Source organism: Cnephaeus nilssonii (assembly GCF_951640355.1).
Source record: "Cnephaeus nilssonii genome assembly, chromosome: 3".
Taxonomy (NCBI): Eukaryota; Metazoa; Chordata; class Mammalia; order Chiroptera; family Vespertilionidae; genus Cnephaeus; species Cnephaeus nilssonii.
The window spans coordinates 56,802,884-56,819,342 of NC_137074.1; the positions used below are offsets into that span (position 1 = coordinate 56,802,884).

The window sequence follows — 16,459 nt, forward strand, 5'->3', positions numbered from 1 at the left end:
GCCCTGTTCAGAGGCGAGACTGCTAGTGCTACCCCAGCTCAAGGCAGTTAACTTTGCCTCTTTCGCTTTCGTTTGGGGGGAGGGGAGGGGACTCCTCCCTGCTCTAAGGTTACTGCCTTTGGCTGTAAATAGCAACCCCAGATTTGATGAGTCACCCCCTCAAAGTCTTCACTTTCCTCTGGGGCCCAGGGCAAAGGCCATCCAGGTATTTGGGTGTACAGGGGTCCCTAAACTCAGGGCTCATTTGCCACACACATAAGCCACAGGTGAAATCAGCAGCTTTGTGTCAAAAGATTTCCTGCAGTTTTATTTTTTCCTCAACAGTACGTTTGACAAGGAAATAAAATGGCTCATCAAACTGTGGATCTTTAGAATATTTGGGGTCCATTTGGGAACTTTCAACAATCAATTAACTGTCTGAATTGTACCTCGTTTTCCTCCCTTTGCAGTTTGTTCCCTGATTTACTAATATTGTATGTCTAGAAATGGGGGGCTGGAGGAGAGGACAGTACAACCACAGGTTTTTTACATAATATTTACAAGGTGCCATGCACTTGGGATGGATTCAACAGATGGACACAGTTCCTGCCCTCTCTGAGCTCAGGATGCATAAACTCTGTTTCATGTACTTACAACTATAAAACAGACAGAGGGACAGAGGACAGAGGACAGAGGAGTTAGGACACAGCGGAATGAGTGCTCTTTGAAGGAACACATAGGTGTTCACGGAATGGAACAAATTAGGAGAGGCTGGGGAGGGCTTATGGGGAGGTGAGATGTAACCTGTGGCCTAAGGATGATGGGGGATAACCTTGGAGGTTTGAGAAGAGGGCATGCCATTGTGTTGTACGTGCACAGAGCCACTGGCTGTTGTGTGGCAGCTAGAGAAGAGGCAGGGAGACCCCCAAGCAGCTACTGTATTGTCCCAGGTGAGCGATGGGAGTGGCTGAGACCAGGGTGCTGGCAGAGGAGCACCTTCTGAGAAAAGGTAGGATTCCAAATCCATACTGAAGGCACAGCTGGGGGACTGGATGAAGGATGTGGGATGACAGATGGCGTGAGCTACTGGCTGGATCAGTGATTATCAACTGGTGTGCCACAGAATTTTTAAAACATGCAATACCTGAGTATTTAGTCAGGGACATTGACATCTCTTCTCTTAGATTGTCAAGTAAAAATATGACAACAGCCGACATAACAATAGCCGTCTGGTGTGAATGAATCAAAATTATACCTATTTTTTTTTGTCAGATTGCCAAAAAATATTTTTTTGGTGTGCCTCAGAATTTTAGTGATTGGATTATGTGTGCCATGAGATGAAAATGGTTGAAAATCGCTGGGCTAGATCATACTGACATCTACCAGGTAGGAACACCCAGGGGAGGCCAGAAAGGTGGAAGGGAGGCTAGGATTGTGTGTATCCTTGGCCCATAATAAAAGAGTGTTCCCAGTGAGAGGGAGCGATTATCATTCAAACACTACCAGTGCATCAGGTCGGAGACGTGTCTCTTGGACTGCTGAGGACCTTGCAAGCACTGTCTCCTAGTCGGGGCAGGAGATGGAGATGGCCCTGGACGGAGGAAAGGAAGGGAAGGAAGTGGAGACAAGCAAAGTCAGCTCTTCCAGAAGTGTGACTGAAGGGGAAAAGGAGTTAGGCAGCAGTTTATGGGGTTATAAGATCATGCAGTTGTTAAGTCTTTTTTTTCTGGCTTTTAAAATATTTTTAAGATGGAAGAGTCTTAGGCATGTTTAAATATTGGTAGAAAGAAGTGAAGGGAAGGTTGAAGATCAGGTTGTGGGAGAAGGTGGGGTGGAATCCTGGAGGCAGTAGTAACCTGAGGAGGGGACACTTTTCCCACGCACCAGGAACAGGTGGAGATGGAGTAGAGAAGTGGGAATTCTGAATGACTGTTGGTATGGAAGTCCTTCCCTGGTGGATTCTATTTCCTCTGTGAAGGAGGTAGTGAGGTGTCTCAGATTCTGCCAAAATTAGGGCTGCTTTCCCTTACAAGACTGGACCTGACATATTGTCCCCTAGTCAAAAAGAAACTAAATTTCAGAGATGGGCCAAAGAGAGTTCACTGGGCTTTTGTTCTGATCCATAAGAATGCTGAACTGTATTCAGGTTTTTTCCTCCAGTTTTCTACCTGCAGGTGGTGCTCATCATCCAGTTCCAACCAGCTTGGTCCAGAGTCCAGGAAATGGGGAGGGCCCAGAAGGGCAGGTCATAGCTCTCAGCCACACAGCAGTGACTGATTCCCCACAAGGCGTCTCACCCCAAGTCACAAGTAAAATCAACATCCTCTTCTCACTAGAATTTGGGGTGCCAGAATTGGGCAAATAGTTTTTCTTTTTGCCCAGTAGAAGTTTTAACCATCCATTTCTGTTTTTCTTTCAAGGACTTACTTCATTATCAGCAGTGTGCCTCGCCACTCAGGTCCACTCATCATCCCTGGGTGGATTGGGCAAAAGCTAACAGAGGACCAGGAGGGCAGGTCTTGAAAGCCAAGGAAAGGAAGTTCTACAAGAAGGAAGTTGTTGACTGTCATCAGCCCCTGAAGTACTTTGTCTTCTCTCCTAAGTTGTTTTGAACCTATTCACCCTCCCCCTTCCCACAGTGCTTATCCTCTCTCAATTCTCTGTCTCCAACGGGTGTCTACCTCCTGAAACTCATTTCCTTCCAGGGAAGCAAGGGTCCACTCCAGGCCTGAGGACGGTGGCCCTCCAACATAGGAGTGGCCATGTTCACATGGCTGATCTAGGTTCTCCTTTCACCTCATAGCCACAGCTGATCATTTTAAAATATATATTTTATTAGTTTCAGATAGGAAAAGAGGGAGATAGAAACATCAGTGATGAGAGAGAATCATTGATCAGCTGCCTCCTACAGACCTCACAATGGGGATTGAGCCCACAATGTGGACATGTGCCCTGACTGGGAATCAAACTCTGACCTCCTGGTTCATAGGTCAACCCTCAACCCCTGAGCCACGCCAACTGGGAGCCACAGCTGATCTTAATATCAAATTTACAGCTGCATTTTTGAGCTAAACTTCCCTTTCCCTGCTTCATCTAAATTTCCTTTTGCAGGTTCTCTCTTTTGCAAACTTCTAGCATCAGGCTCCTTTCAACTTCTCAATAGACTTCTTTCCAAACCCTCCCCATTTCACCCATTGCAATGTACACTGGGAAAGGGTGGTTTTCCCATCTGTTCTGAACCAGCGAGTTGTGAGCACCTCTTGTCCTTGTCCCTGAAAGTCCTGGCCTAGGTCCCCTGAATAGGATGTGACTTTAGAAGAAGTGAAGTAAGCCGCCCTGTCTGTTACCACTCCAAGTTCAGTCCTCAGACATTTCACTCTGCCAGTACAGTAATTCCTCATGTACATGTTCCCACAGAAGTCATTTAGGTTCACTAATACTACCATTGGCTGGGAAGTGGAGGGAGGCTTCTACAGAAGAGTCCAGAATAAACTAGATCTTTCCAAATTTGTGTGAAATGAAGATCCTTCCTGGTGATCTAATAGGTAACCATTGAATCAGACACACGTGCATTTATCTCAAGACAAGCATTAACCAGATACTGAGCCCCCTTTTTCGTCTCCTCCCTCCCCCACCTTCAGCACAAAGTAGCTAGAGTGGTCGTCAACTTTATCCCCAATTTCTGAGTCTTTTGTAATCCCCAAGGTTAAGAATAGCTTGTGGAACAAGAGGGGGGAATGAAAAGGAAAATGGAGGGGCGGGGCTTGCAACCTAGTTCAGTATCTGGTTAAAACTGTAGTCTTACTTCCCCACTCTGACCTGGGCAGAGCTGCAGAGCCTACCCCCAGGGCCCAGCCAGGTGTGGGGATCCTCAGGGGTCCACCACAGGAGGAGATATATAGGTCAGAGCCTCAGCACAAGTTCAGTTCAGGCTTTGGATCCAGAATTCCCCTGGACTAGCAGATCTGGGGAATAAAGGTTAACTTTCCTCCTTCAGAGCTCTGGCTGATCATTCTCCTGTGCATTCTGCCACAATACCACTACTTTGCAAGTGAAATTAGACTGATGATTTCTTAATAGTCCTTCCAACATTCTAATCATACTAAATACCCAACATTTTTCTAAACTGGTCATAGGTACAGTGGAATGGAGCAGCTTTATCATCTCTAAGGCAAAATGAGACCTGAGTGTACACTCCCTAGTTTGAAAATGGCAGCCAACTGCTTCCCAGATCTTTGTTGTTGTTTTTAAATATATCTTTATTGAATTCAGAGAGGAAAGATAGAAATATCAATGATGAGAGAGAATCATTGATTGGCTGCCTCTTGTAGGTCCCCTAGTGGGGTTCAAGCCTGAAATCCAGGCATGTGCCCCTGACCAGAATCAAACCTGGGACCCTTCAGTCTACAGGCTGATGCTCTATCCACTGAGCCAAACCAGCTAGGGCTGCTCCCAGTTCTGAAAGGACATGATGGCCCCAGTGGAACTGCATTGGGTCATGAGAGGGCTTCGGGCTTTTCTCAGAACTTGGTGTGTTTTTCTACCTTTCTCTTTGCTTCCCCACCAGTGTATTTGTGTGTCTCTTCCTTTTTGACACTTGCTCCTCCTTTACCTCCCATGTCCTCCCTCCATTGGCTCAAAGTATGGGTGTGTCTGGTGTTGTAGAAGTTAAAATTTATCATCTCAGTTTTTCAAAAATTTTTAAAGTGACTGAAACTTCTTAGTTTTTTCTTTTTGAAAATTCCTCTATTATACTATACTATATTAATTATGTGGCATCATTTATGCATTTGTCTTCCTTAATGGATTAACATAACAAATGTTTAACTTAAAAAATTTACAACCCAAACAGGAAAAAGTCTTGAAACTACTTGGAGGATAAAACTACAGGTGGTTACTCTGGACAAGATAAGAATACAGATATCTGAAAGGGTGGGGATTGTTCTGAGTAGCTCTAGAACAGTGATGGGCAACCTTTTGAGCTTGGTGTGTCAAACTTCGCCAAAAAACTGAGCATAACTCAGGTAGTGTGTCACTTTGAGGAAAAAACTAACTCCAAGACTCTAGTCGCAAATGTTTCATCCTCAGGAGCAGCAAATGTTTCATCCTCGGCATGCGGCCGCGTGTCATCAGAAATGGCTACGCGTGTCAGTGCTGACACGCGTGTCATAGGTTCGCCATCACTGCTCTAGAATGAGGAATGGGAACAATTTATGAGGACTTGGATTTGGGATAAGAAAGAATGACCTTTCAAACTAGATCCTGTCCCAGGAAAGGGATGCCGCAGGGCATCATGAGATTATTCCTTTGTTCCCGCCCTCCCTCCACCAGGTTCAGCAGAGATGCCAGCACTTACTGACATTGCTCCTCTATTGCTTTATGGATTGAATGAAAATGAGTAAAAACCAATATTTACTGCGGCCCTCTTACATGTTTTGTCTCAAGTCCAGAGTACTAATTTATGTCTTCTTTGTTTAAATTAGGAAAAGATAGCATCTCTTTCCCCCTGAAGACACTCCTCTCCTTTATCCAACTAGAATCCCTTATGAAGAATCTAGTGTGTTTAGTAAAGTCAATGTTGTCAATCCTGATGTAAAACGTTTCCCTCAGTTCCAGAAAGCTCGAAGACATGTGGTTACACTGAGCCCAGGACAGGTAATGCGGACGCTGCGACTTGTCTCAAGTGCTTAGGCCACGTGCCTCTCCCTTTCCTCACCTTCCCCTAGTACTGGTACACATAAGAAGGGTTTCTTCCTTGGCGCTCTGCTATTGGAAGGTAGCTTTTCCAGCTGTAGGCTTCACATAGGCACTTCTTTCCTTCTCAGGTCATGGAAAGATGGAGGAGGGATCACAGCTCCTCCTACTGGTAAAGAAGAGAATGCACTGTGGAGGAAAACAGCTCACTAAGTCTTTTCTTTTTTTCTTAACACCTTAATCAATAAAGAAATTTAAAAAAGAGAGCAAGTGTCAAGGCATGGGTATTTGAGCACTTCTGGAACCTTTATTCACAGTTCATATCTGTTCAACCGTGCTCGAACCCAGACACATACCGTTGCAGTGCATCTAGGGGCAGAGGCATTACAGAGGCAGAATGATGTGCTTTTAAGCAAGAGTGGATGTTGCTTTTGTAACTGTCTCTGAAACATTTCCAAAGTATGGTACCTAGTGCTGCTACCCAGTGGGGAAAGTCACCTTTACAACACTGGCATTGGCTGTCTGATGTCTTATTAACAACTTGGAAGGTCTGCTTAGTCTCTTACAGAGAGTTTACTCCCTCCCTTATCCCTCCCTCCGGCCTGTTTCCCTCCGTTGTCCCTTTCCCTGGCTCCCTTCCTGCCTCCTTCCTACGTGAGTACTCCAACGCGAACAATGTGACTAAGTTGCTTCCACCCATTGGTGGTTACTCCCCTTCACCTTCCCCCACCCCAACCCCTGACAACCACTTACTTATTTTCTTTCTGTATAGATTTACCTGCTCTGAACATTTCACATAAGTGCACTCATGCAGCATGTGAGCTTTGAGAACTGCCTTCTTTCACCTAGCATAATGTTTTCAGGGTTCATCCATGCTGTAGAATGTTATTAGTACTTCATTCCTTCTTATGGCTGAATATATTCCACTGTATGGAGATCTATTTTGTTTATCCATTAATCAGTTGATGGACATTTGGGTTGGTTCCACTTTTGAGCTATGATAAGTAATATTGCTATGCACATTTGTGTAGTTTTTGTACATACATATGTTTTCAGTTCTCTTGGGTACATACATAGGAGTGGAATTGCTGGGTCATATTAATAACTCTGTGTTCAACTTTTGGGGGAACTGCTGAACTTTTTCCCACACCATCTGCTTCATTTTATCTTCCCACCAGCAACATCTGACGCTTCCAATTTCTCTACATCCTCACCAACACTTTCTCAGCAGTGGCGTGTGTTCATCATCAAGCTCTCCTGTATCTGCCCTTGAAGATAAAAATGTTCACCACCAAATGACCTTTTCCAAGCCTTTTATTAAAAAAGCAGACACGTGACATATTTCTCTTGATTGGGGATAACTTAACATTTACTGACTGGATCATTATACCTTGATTCAATTCACCCTGACAGTCAGCCTTGCCCTCAGTTAACCAAACCACTGGAGGAACAGCAATAGAGAGCAGGCCTCTCCTTTTTTATTTCTTACATTCATGGTCAAGTCCTAGTTGAGATGCCAGTGCCCAATCCCCTTACAAAACAAAGAACAACAGCAAGAGAAATGTCAAGATGTCTCTGTTAATGAAGCAGCTACTATGTATGGCCCTCTCAACCACCTACCTCTACTTGAAGCTCAGGTGCTGTTCCCCATGGCAAGGGAAGAGCGACCCCTGGTGTCAGAGTGCACCTTCTGCACAGGCTTTGCTTGGGCATCAGTTCTGACCTCAGCCTACAGAGCTTCAAATGAAAACTAGGATAGAAACCAGAGCCAGAAGGAAATATAAAAGCGGTTCGCAGATTAGCTGAGATATTCCTGGATTAATAACATTCATCTAGAAGCCATGTTCTGTCATGAGAAGAGCAGAGGGCTTGATGACACAGGGACCTGATTCTGCTGGCTCTGAGGGCCGTTACCTAGGTGACTGATCTCAGGCAAGGAAGCTGCTTGCACTCTGAGCATCCGTTTCCTCAGCTTTGAAATGGGGATACAATTCTTATCTCACAGGATTGTGTGGGGAATAAAATTAGTACTGTATATGAAAGCATCTATTATACTATCTGGTACAAGCTAAGTGCTCAATAAGCAGTGTTTGAGCCTGAAATTTACCTAGTGAAAAGTTAAATCATCAAAAGCTAGGCTGCCAAAGCAAGTGTGCCATTCAATAATCTTAGAATTCATTTCACCTTAACATAACAGAGGGTTTCACACTAAAAATGTAGCAGGCATTATCCTACTGCTTCCACTGGGACAAAATGTGCACCAATGAGGGGAGATAAGAAGGCAGATTTGGACTCAACATTGAAAGGACCAACTGGGCCAGGCCTGCTGTGCTGCACAACTCCAGGGGCCACGATTCATCTACACAACAAGGCAGACCCCAGCCCTGGGCTGGGCAGGGCCCAGCTGCACTGCAGGCCCAGAGCCCCAACTGCAGTCCCTCTGTCAGGGGCTGGCTCATGAAAACGAAGTTCCCTATCACGGAATCTGTTCGATTTGAGGCAACATGACAATAAGTCAAGGATGTAGAAGAAATGGTTCCTACTTGGATAGGAGTCTAACTAGACCTTTTCAGTCTTTTTATTTTTTTATTAATCCTCATCCAACCAGGGCCTGGGCCAGGGAGGAGCCTGCAACCAAGGTACATGCCCTTGACTTTGAATCAAACCTTGACTTGAATGTGCACCTTTTTATTGGTGCACATTTTGTCCCTTTGGTCCACAGGCAGACCTTTTTATTGGTGCACATTTTGTCCCTTTGGTCCACAGGCAGACACTCTATCCACTGAGCCAAACCGGCTGGAGCAGCGGTTCTCAACCTGTGGGTCATGACCACTTTGGGTGTCGAACGACCCTTTCACAGGAGTCGCCTAAGACCATCGGAAAACACAGATATTTACATTACGATTCATAACAGTAGCAAAATTACAGTTAAGAAGTAGCAACAAAATAATTTTATTGTTGGGGTCACCACAACATGAGGAACTGTATTAAAGGGTCGCGGCATTAAGAAGGTTGAGAACCACTGGGCTGGAGGGACCTTTTCATTCTTAATTGGTTTATGAAACATTTCTGGAAAATCCATTGGACTTCAGATGCAGGCCTCAGTCCAGGGATAAAATAAAATTAACAAGACACCATCTCTAACCCCAGAAAAGACTGCAGTTCACTCAGTACATTGTGCTCCCCACAGTAATATGGCATCCCTTCAGTGGCAGCTGAAATTGCATAGCTGTGCCCTCGGCTTTTAAGATTAAGGCTTTCCTTTTCTTCCTAGAAATATAAACCTGTTCTCTTCTTCTACTTTGATGACCATAGTTGTGGGCACACAGTTGTAACTAAATTAATTTAAATTCTCAAATTTGTTGATTTCAAGAAAAGCTCGCTGCAGTTATGAAAGCGAAGCTGAAGAAAGCCCGATTTCAGTGACAAGGATCCTTTGATCTTAGAATAAGTGGTTAAGAGAAAAAAATATCTAAAACGTGTGTACATAGTATAGATCAGCAATTTTCAACTGGTGTGCCGCAAAAGTTTTTAGAACATGCAATACCTGACTAGTCAGGGACACTGACCTCTTTTCCGGTAGATTGTCAAGTAAAAAAATGACAACAGCCACCCGGCTAGTGTGGCTCAATGGTTGAGCATCAACCGATGAACCAGGAGGTCACGGTTCAATTCCTGGTCAGGGCACATGCCCATGTTGCAGGTTCAATCCCTACTGTGGGGTGTGCAGGAGGCAGCCGATCAATGATTCTCTTTCATCATTGATGTTTCTCTCTCTCCCTCTGCCTTCCTCTCTGAAATCAATAAAAATACATATTTTTAATGACTAGAGCCAGCACAATAGCTGTGAATGAATCAAAACCATACCGTTGGTATTTGTCTGTCAGATCGGCAAAAAATGTATTTTTTGGTGTGTCACAGAATTTTAGTTATTAGTTTATGTGTGCCATGAGTTGAAAAATGTTGAAAATCACTTGTGTAGATAAATAATGTCTTCAGTGAAGGATACCAAAATGTTATTTTTTAAAAGTAATGAGGTATTCTGGGTAAGCCTGGTAGTCATAAAATACCACAAATAAACTTGGATTGCTCATATTATCCGTGACAGTGTCATACAGGTCAAGGGGATTTTGAGGATTCTTTGGAGGAGGCACAAGTAATGATTGATTTCCAAGTGCGTACAATCCAGTAAGCACACGCACATAATACACATGCTTTTTCCCATTTGCGTCTGGTCTGGAGTAAGTATCATGGGCAGAATAATGGGCCTGGACAGCAAAGTAGGTTCCCTTTCCGTATGCTGTAGCTGTGAAAAGAAAAACAACATTTTTAAGAATTTCAATTTGTCTATAATTTGATGTATTGACTCAATATGTCAAGCAATCTATACTAGTAATAGAGGAATATGCAAATTGTCTGGGATGCTGTCACAGTTAACAGTGACAACCAAACTGCAGGCTGCGTGGAGTGACAAGGCCGGCAGGGGGGTTAGTGAGGGACGACCAAACAACTGAACAGCAGGCTGTGTGGGGCAACTAGGCCGGCAAGGGGGGCATTTGGGGGCGACCAGGCTGGTGGTGGTGGGGGGGGGGGGAGTTGGGGGCGACCAGGCCGGCAGGTTGGCAGTTGGGGGCGATCAGGCAGGCAGAGGGGGGCAGTAAGGGGTGACCAGGCCGGCAGGGGGGGGGCAGTTAAGGGAAACCAGGATGGCAGGCAGAACAGTAAGGGGCGACCAGGCCGGCAGGGGGAGACCAGGCTGGCAGGGGGAGCAGTAGGGGGCGACCAGGCCAGTAGGGGAGGCAGTAAGGGGCTATCAGGCCGGCAGGCAGAGGCAGTAAGGGATGATCAGGCTGGTGGTGGGGGGGCAGTTGGGGGCGATCAGGCAGGCAGGCATGTGAGCAGTTAGGAGCCAGCAGTCCTGGATTGTGAGAGGGCTGGCCGACTGTCAGTTTAAGCCCTATCCCTGGGATTGGGCTTAAACTGGCATCAGACATCCCCCGAGGGGTCCTGGATTGGAGAGGGTGCAGACTGGACTGAAGGACCCCTTCCTCCCGTGCACAAATTTCGTGCACTGCGCCTCTTGTGTTAATATAATGTTCAGTACTCTCTAAAGACTCTTTAAAAATTTTTTGTGAGTGTGTTTTTAATTTTAATCATTCCTCCACCTCAAAGGGCCAGTCAGCCCCTTTGGGATGAAACTTAGTGAGTCTGACCTGAAACGCTGGCTGTACCCTGGCCATGAGCCATGAGGGACACAGTGCAATCCGGGGGATCCCTGAGCCAGCTTGGCTTCTCATGGCTGATGCCTCCTGTGGAGCAGCCACATGACGTACTTCCTTACCATTCTTTCCTGCATAACTGCGGTTAAAGCCATGTTGATTGACATGTGGCAAGGAGTTAGCATCTGTCCCATGGAAGAGCAGCTTCTCATTTTGTATTTGGCCATTCTTGTCATCCATGGTTTTTTTCTTTGTCTGGTAGTGCTGCCAGAGACTTGGATTTTGGATTCTCTCAATCTGCAAATCAATAAGGAAAAATATTCTGTCAGTGCCAAGGGCCTGTGGCAAGATACAGCAAATGAAACATGATCACTATTTTTTATTTTAATCCTCACCTGAGGATATGTTTAGAGAGAGGAAGGGGAAAAGTGGGAGAGAGGGAGAGAGAGAGAGAGAGAGAGAGAGAGAGAGAGAGAGAGAGAGAGAGAATGAATTGATATGAGAGAGAAACATCGATCTATTGCCTCCCATATGTGCCCAAACAAGACTCAAACCCACAATCTAGGTATGTGCCCTAACCAGGAATCAATCCCAAAACTTTTTGGTGTTCCAGATGGCACTCCAACCAACTGAGCTACCTGGCCAGGGCATGACCACTATTTTTTATAAGTAAAAATTACTGTAAACAACAAATTCAATGCCAGGCGGCAGCTCTCTGCATTCGGAAATCTTTTTATATCCAGTGCTTCACAAATCAGGCCTTCGGGAAAAAGTTGCTTTAATTTTTAATATCTTTTATGCACTACATGCAGCAAGCAATATTTAGGATCTTGGACGGCCAAGGCAGCTAAACTCCTGCTTCTTACTTTCACTGTAATCACTGCCCCTGTTGCCGTCCACCCCACTTTGTCCCTTTACCTCTCTCCTCTTCAGTCCTTTTAAGATATTGGCTTACCTAGCCAAGGTCTAACCACAGAGAAACACTAGAGTGTCTAGGCAAGAAGGAAATTGATGAAAATGAATCTCTCATCCAATTGGATGAGAGATTCATTTTCATCAGGGAATTTTCATCAGGGAATTCATTTTCATCAGGGAATCTGGCTGTAGACCAAAGTGGTCATGCTTTTTCTTTTCTAATATATTTTTTAAATTTCATTTTACATTCAATACCATTCTCAATTAGTTTCAGGTGTACAACAAAGTAGTTAAAAAAATTATGTACTTCACAGAGAGGTCCCCCCGCTGCATCAAGTACCCACCTATTTACCTCGATATTATGAACTATATTCCCTACACTGTAATCTACACCTCTGTGGCTATTCTGCAACTAGCAATTTGTACTTCTTAATCCCTTCACCTTTGTCACCAAGTCCCCCAACACCTTCCCCTCTAAGAGCTATCAGTCTGTCCTCTGTATCTATGAGTCTGTTTCTATTTTGTTTATTTTATTCATTAGATTCCACATGTAAGTGAAATCATATGGCATTTGTCTTTCTCTGATTTATTTCACTTAGCATAATCCTCTCTAGTTCCATTCATGCAGGCATACAAGGTAAGACTTTTCTTCTTTTTAACAGCCCAAAGTAGTATTCCAATGTGTAAAGGTACTGCCACTTTCTTAACCACTTGTCTACTGATGAGCACCTGAGCTGCTTCCAAATTTTGGCTATTGTAAATATTGCTGCAATGAATATAGGGGTGCATATATATGCTTTCGAACTAGTGTTTCTACTTTCTTTAGAGATAGTCCCAGAAGTGGAATCACTGGGCCATAAGGCAATTCATTTTTAACTTTTTGAGGAACCTCCACACCATTCTCCATAGTGGCTACACCAATCTGCATTTCACAGTGGCCATGCTTTGACCATCCTCTTTGGGCAGTGGTTCCAGGGCTGTGGTGAAAACTCCTTGGAACCTGGATTGCAGATCAGCTTCAAAACTTCCCTAATCAATAGGCAGTGGTAGTTCCATAAAGTTGTCAGAATCTTCTTCCCTATTGGTGAAGTGCCTGCACATTCCATTCTAAAGGACTCTCAGTTCTAATACTGTTACCTGCCATCATCTGGTTTATTTGTTTTTTCAGTTTTGGGATTCCTATTTTTAATTAAGATATAGTTTGACCTCTAGCTCAAAATCTCTGCATTATCATGCATTTTGTTGATCTGATTTGTGATTTTTAAATTTATTTTTCTTTTTATCCACAATTAAGTTTCTAATCTTTAAATTGCCTTCTTCCATTTCTTTTCTATTTACCTTAGATTTTATTTATTTTAATCATCTTTCAAATGCATTAAAAATTTCATCTTAAAGTTTTGAAATAATTATTACTTCTTAGTCTTTTCATTCTTGTTCCTCACCTTTTTTTAGTATATGTGCTGCTAAAGCTAGCACCCACCCTTCTAAAATTTAATAAACACACAAAGAAAAGAATTACTTCAAGTCGTTTTCAAAACAGAAATCTGATTCTATATTCCTAATGAGATAAATTATAAGGTTAAAAAAAAACCACTGCAAGTAAATCTTAAAACTTTACTTAGTAGGTTTATGTTAGCAGCAGGCTTCCGGCAGTAGTAAACTATTTGTATCAGACCAATCCTATTGCCAACAATTATTAGAAGGGCTTGAGGGTGAGGGTAAGGGGGAGAGCTTTTTGAAGGCAACAAGGATTTGATGGGCCAAGTTCCAAGATAGAAGGGCAGTGCAGAGTGAAAAAGAAAGTCAGAAGACAATAGAATAATGCCTTCAAAGTGCTTAAAGAAACTAACTGTCACCCAGAATTCTACACCCAGCAAAAATATCCTTGGAAGAATGAAAATGAGATGAATACATTTTCAGACAAAAACTTAGACTACCAGAAACATCACAACCAGATCTACACCCGAAAGAAAAGTAAAACCAGAAGGAGAATGATCCCAAGGTGTAGGCATGAAAATGCAAGAAGAATGGAAGGGCAGTGGGATAAAAGGGTAAATATACAATGACTGTATTAAAAAAAATAAAAAGTTTTATAGGGTTTCAAATATACATAGAATTAAAATACAGGTAAAAGTAGTACAAGAGGCAGGAGGGGATAAATGGGTTGAAAGTGTTCAAAGTTCATTGCATTGTTTGGGAAATGAGAACTCTACTAATTCGCACTAGAGTTTAATAATCTCTAAGTAACCAATGAAAGGATTGTAATAGGATGTATAATGAACATTCTAATAGGGCATAAAAATGGAATGATAAAAATACTTAATACAAAATAACATAGGAAAAGAGAGAAAAGGAGCAGAGTAGAAATGATACATAGAAAAAAAGATTAATTATGGCATATTTAAACCCAAACATATCAGTAAATTCATTGAACAGACTAACTACTCCAACTAAAAGATAAAGATTGACCCAGCCAGTGTGGCTCAGTCATTGAGCGTCCAACCATGAATCAGGAGGTTGAGGTTTGATCTGGTAAGGGCACATGCCTGGGCTGCAGGCTCTGTCTCCAATAGGGAATGTGCAGGAGGCAGCCAATCAAGGATTCTCTCTCATCATTGATGTTTCTATCCCTCCCTCCTTCTCCCTTTTTCTCTCTGAAATCATTAAAAACATATTTTTAAAAAGGTAAAGATGGTCCAAATGGATGAATAAAAAACAAAACTCAAGTATATGCTATTATCTTAATTACACAGTTACCGGAAGTTGAAAAGAAAAAGGGTTAGAGATGCCAACAATAACCAAAAGGAGGAGGGAGAAGATGGCTTGCCCCGCTGCCAGACAATTTATGTCCCCATATGTCCCTGGATCCTTTCACGCTGCTGGCCAAGCGCTGGAGCTCAGAGGGAATGAGCCTAAGTCCGTGCATGGGCCCTTTAAGAAGAACTGCCTGGGATTCCAGCAGCCTCCATGTCACTCTGACACAATCCCCACTGGTTTTTACAGCCAGAAGGAAGTCATGGGGAGTCCTCTTCCCAGCACTGCAACCCTGGGCTTGGGGCATGGTATTGGACTCCAGTTTAAAAACATGCCACACGTGGGTGTCAGCCCAGCCCATTCTGCACCTCACCCCTCCTACCTGTCTCAATGTGCTTTTTTTTCTTCTTTAAAAAAAAATATATTTATTGATTTCAGGGAGGAAGGGAGGAGGAGAGAGACACAGAAACATCAATGATGAGAATCCTTGATCAGCTGCCTCCTGCACGCCCCCTACTGGAGATCGAACCCACAACCCAGGCATGTGGCCTTGGTCGGAATCGAACCTGGGACCCTTCAGTCCACAGGCTGACGCTGTATCCACTGAACTAAACCACCTAGAGCAATGTGCTTTCTTCGTTAATTCTCTAGCTGTAGGACTTCCATTCAGCCAGATTTCAGGTGGTTCTGAATGATGGTTGTTCTGTATCTTAGTTGTAATTTTGATGTGGTTGTGGGAGGATGCAAGTGCCAGCGTTCTCCTTTGCCACTATCTTGGTTTCTCTCTGGTATATATCTCTTAGGACATTTCAAATCTGTTTGAATTATTATGTGCTTAACTACATGAGTAAACAGAATGGGGGGAGAGTACCACAAATGGGGCCAAGAGGCACTGGCACCCTTGAGTTGGCAGTAGAAGGGTGACAACATAATGGAGGAAACCAGGATTCCAGGCCAGGGCAGTAAATAGCAATGTAGTCTGGCTGCAGAGCACAGGGAGGCCAGGCTGAAAACTAGGCCTCTGATGTCTGGAGCGATGCTAAGACGTTGGTGCTCTCCAGTCACTTAACATATAAATGCACTTGTCCCAGGTTCACTCTCATTGGACCGAATCTCTTGGGAGAAGCAGCTGGAGTTCATCAGAGCATCCCCTCACATTGGTGTTTGGGGCGTATCCCCAGTTCTGAAGGGCAGTTGTGGCAGTGCAAATAGAAAGTAAAAGAAAATTTGCAAAGAAAGAAAATGTACACCTTATTGGCACACTCATTATTATGGATGAACAGAAGGAACTCAAAAATCTCTAATTTTGGGATCAATCAGGGGAAAAGGAGACATGTAAAACTTTAGACAAAAAAAAAAAAAATCTCTAGCTTTATTCAGGGAGTGGTGGAACCAAGGTCAGAAAAGACAAGGAAGGGGAAGATAATTACTTAGAGATGATGAGTTAGGTTTTAGGAAATTGATGTAGCAGATATATAATCAAGTGGAGATATTTTTAGTCCACTGGGAATATGTTCTAGACCTAGAGTCAAAGATCCCAGTTGGTGATATGTTGATTTGAGTGCTATTTACATTGACACAATAGCTGCATCCATGAAGGTAAAAACATTCCCTGGTGAAGTGCAGAGACAGAAGACCAAAGTATAAATCCTGTGGGTAAAGCTAGGATGAGGGATTTGGAGGAGAAACAAATATCAGTGATAATGAAAGAAGAATTAATTAATAAAGAAGAAAACATCAAAATATTATTGCCATAGAAGTCAAGAAAAACACAAATTTAAAATAGCAATGTTAATTTTTAAGTATAGGAGATGCCAAAATACTAGTAAATGAGATGAACAGTGAAAGGACTAGTGGGTTTACTAAGGAAGCAAGCACTGTTGGCCTGTGAACAGGGG

The 16,459-nt window shown here is 43.4% G+C and overlaps 1 protein-coding gene across 2 annotated transcripts in view; it reads right to left on the minus strand.

Annotated features, from left to right (window-relative positions):
• Positions 1–6,932: 6,932 nt before the first annotated feature.
• The window catches only part of LOC307093826 (protein mono-ADP-ribosyltransferase PARP14-like), a 67,142-nt gene continuing 57,615 nt past the window's right edge, over positions 6,933–16,459 (minus strand). Inside the window, exons 16-18 of one of the 2 annotated variants that reach the window (XR_013813003.1) lie at positions 11,015–11,189; positions 8,402–9,979; positions 6,933–8,357 (exon numbers count right to left, since the gene is read on the minus strand). Coding sequence is in view for 1 of the 2 variants with exons in the window: in XM_079762099.1 (XP_079618225.1) it covers positions 9,690–9,979; positions 11,015–11,189 (465 nt within the window). In the remaining variant the exon portion in view is untranslated. Of the gene's footprint in view, positions 9,980–11,014; positions 11,190–16,459 lie in introns of both variants that reach the window. The other variant, XM_079762099.1, reaches the window with a different exon arrangement.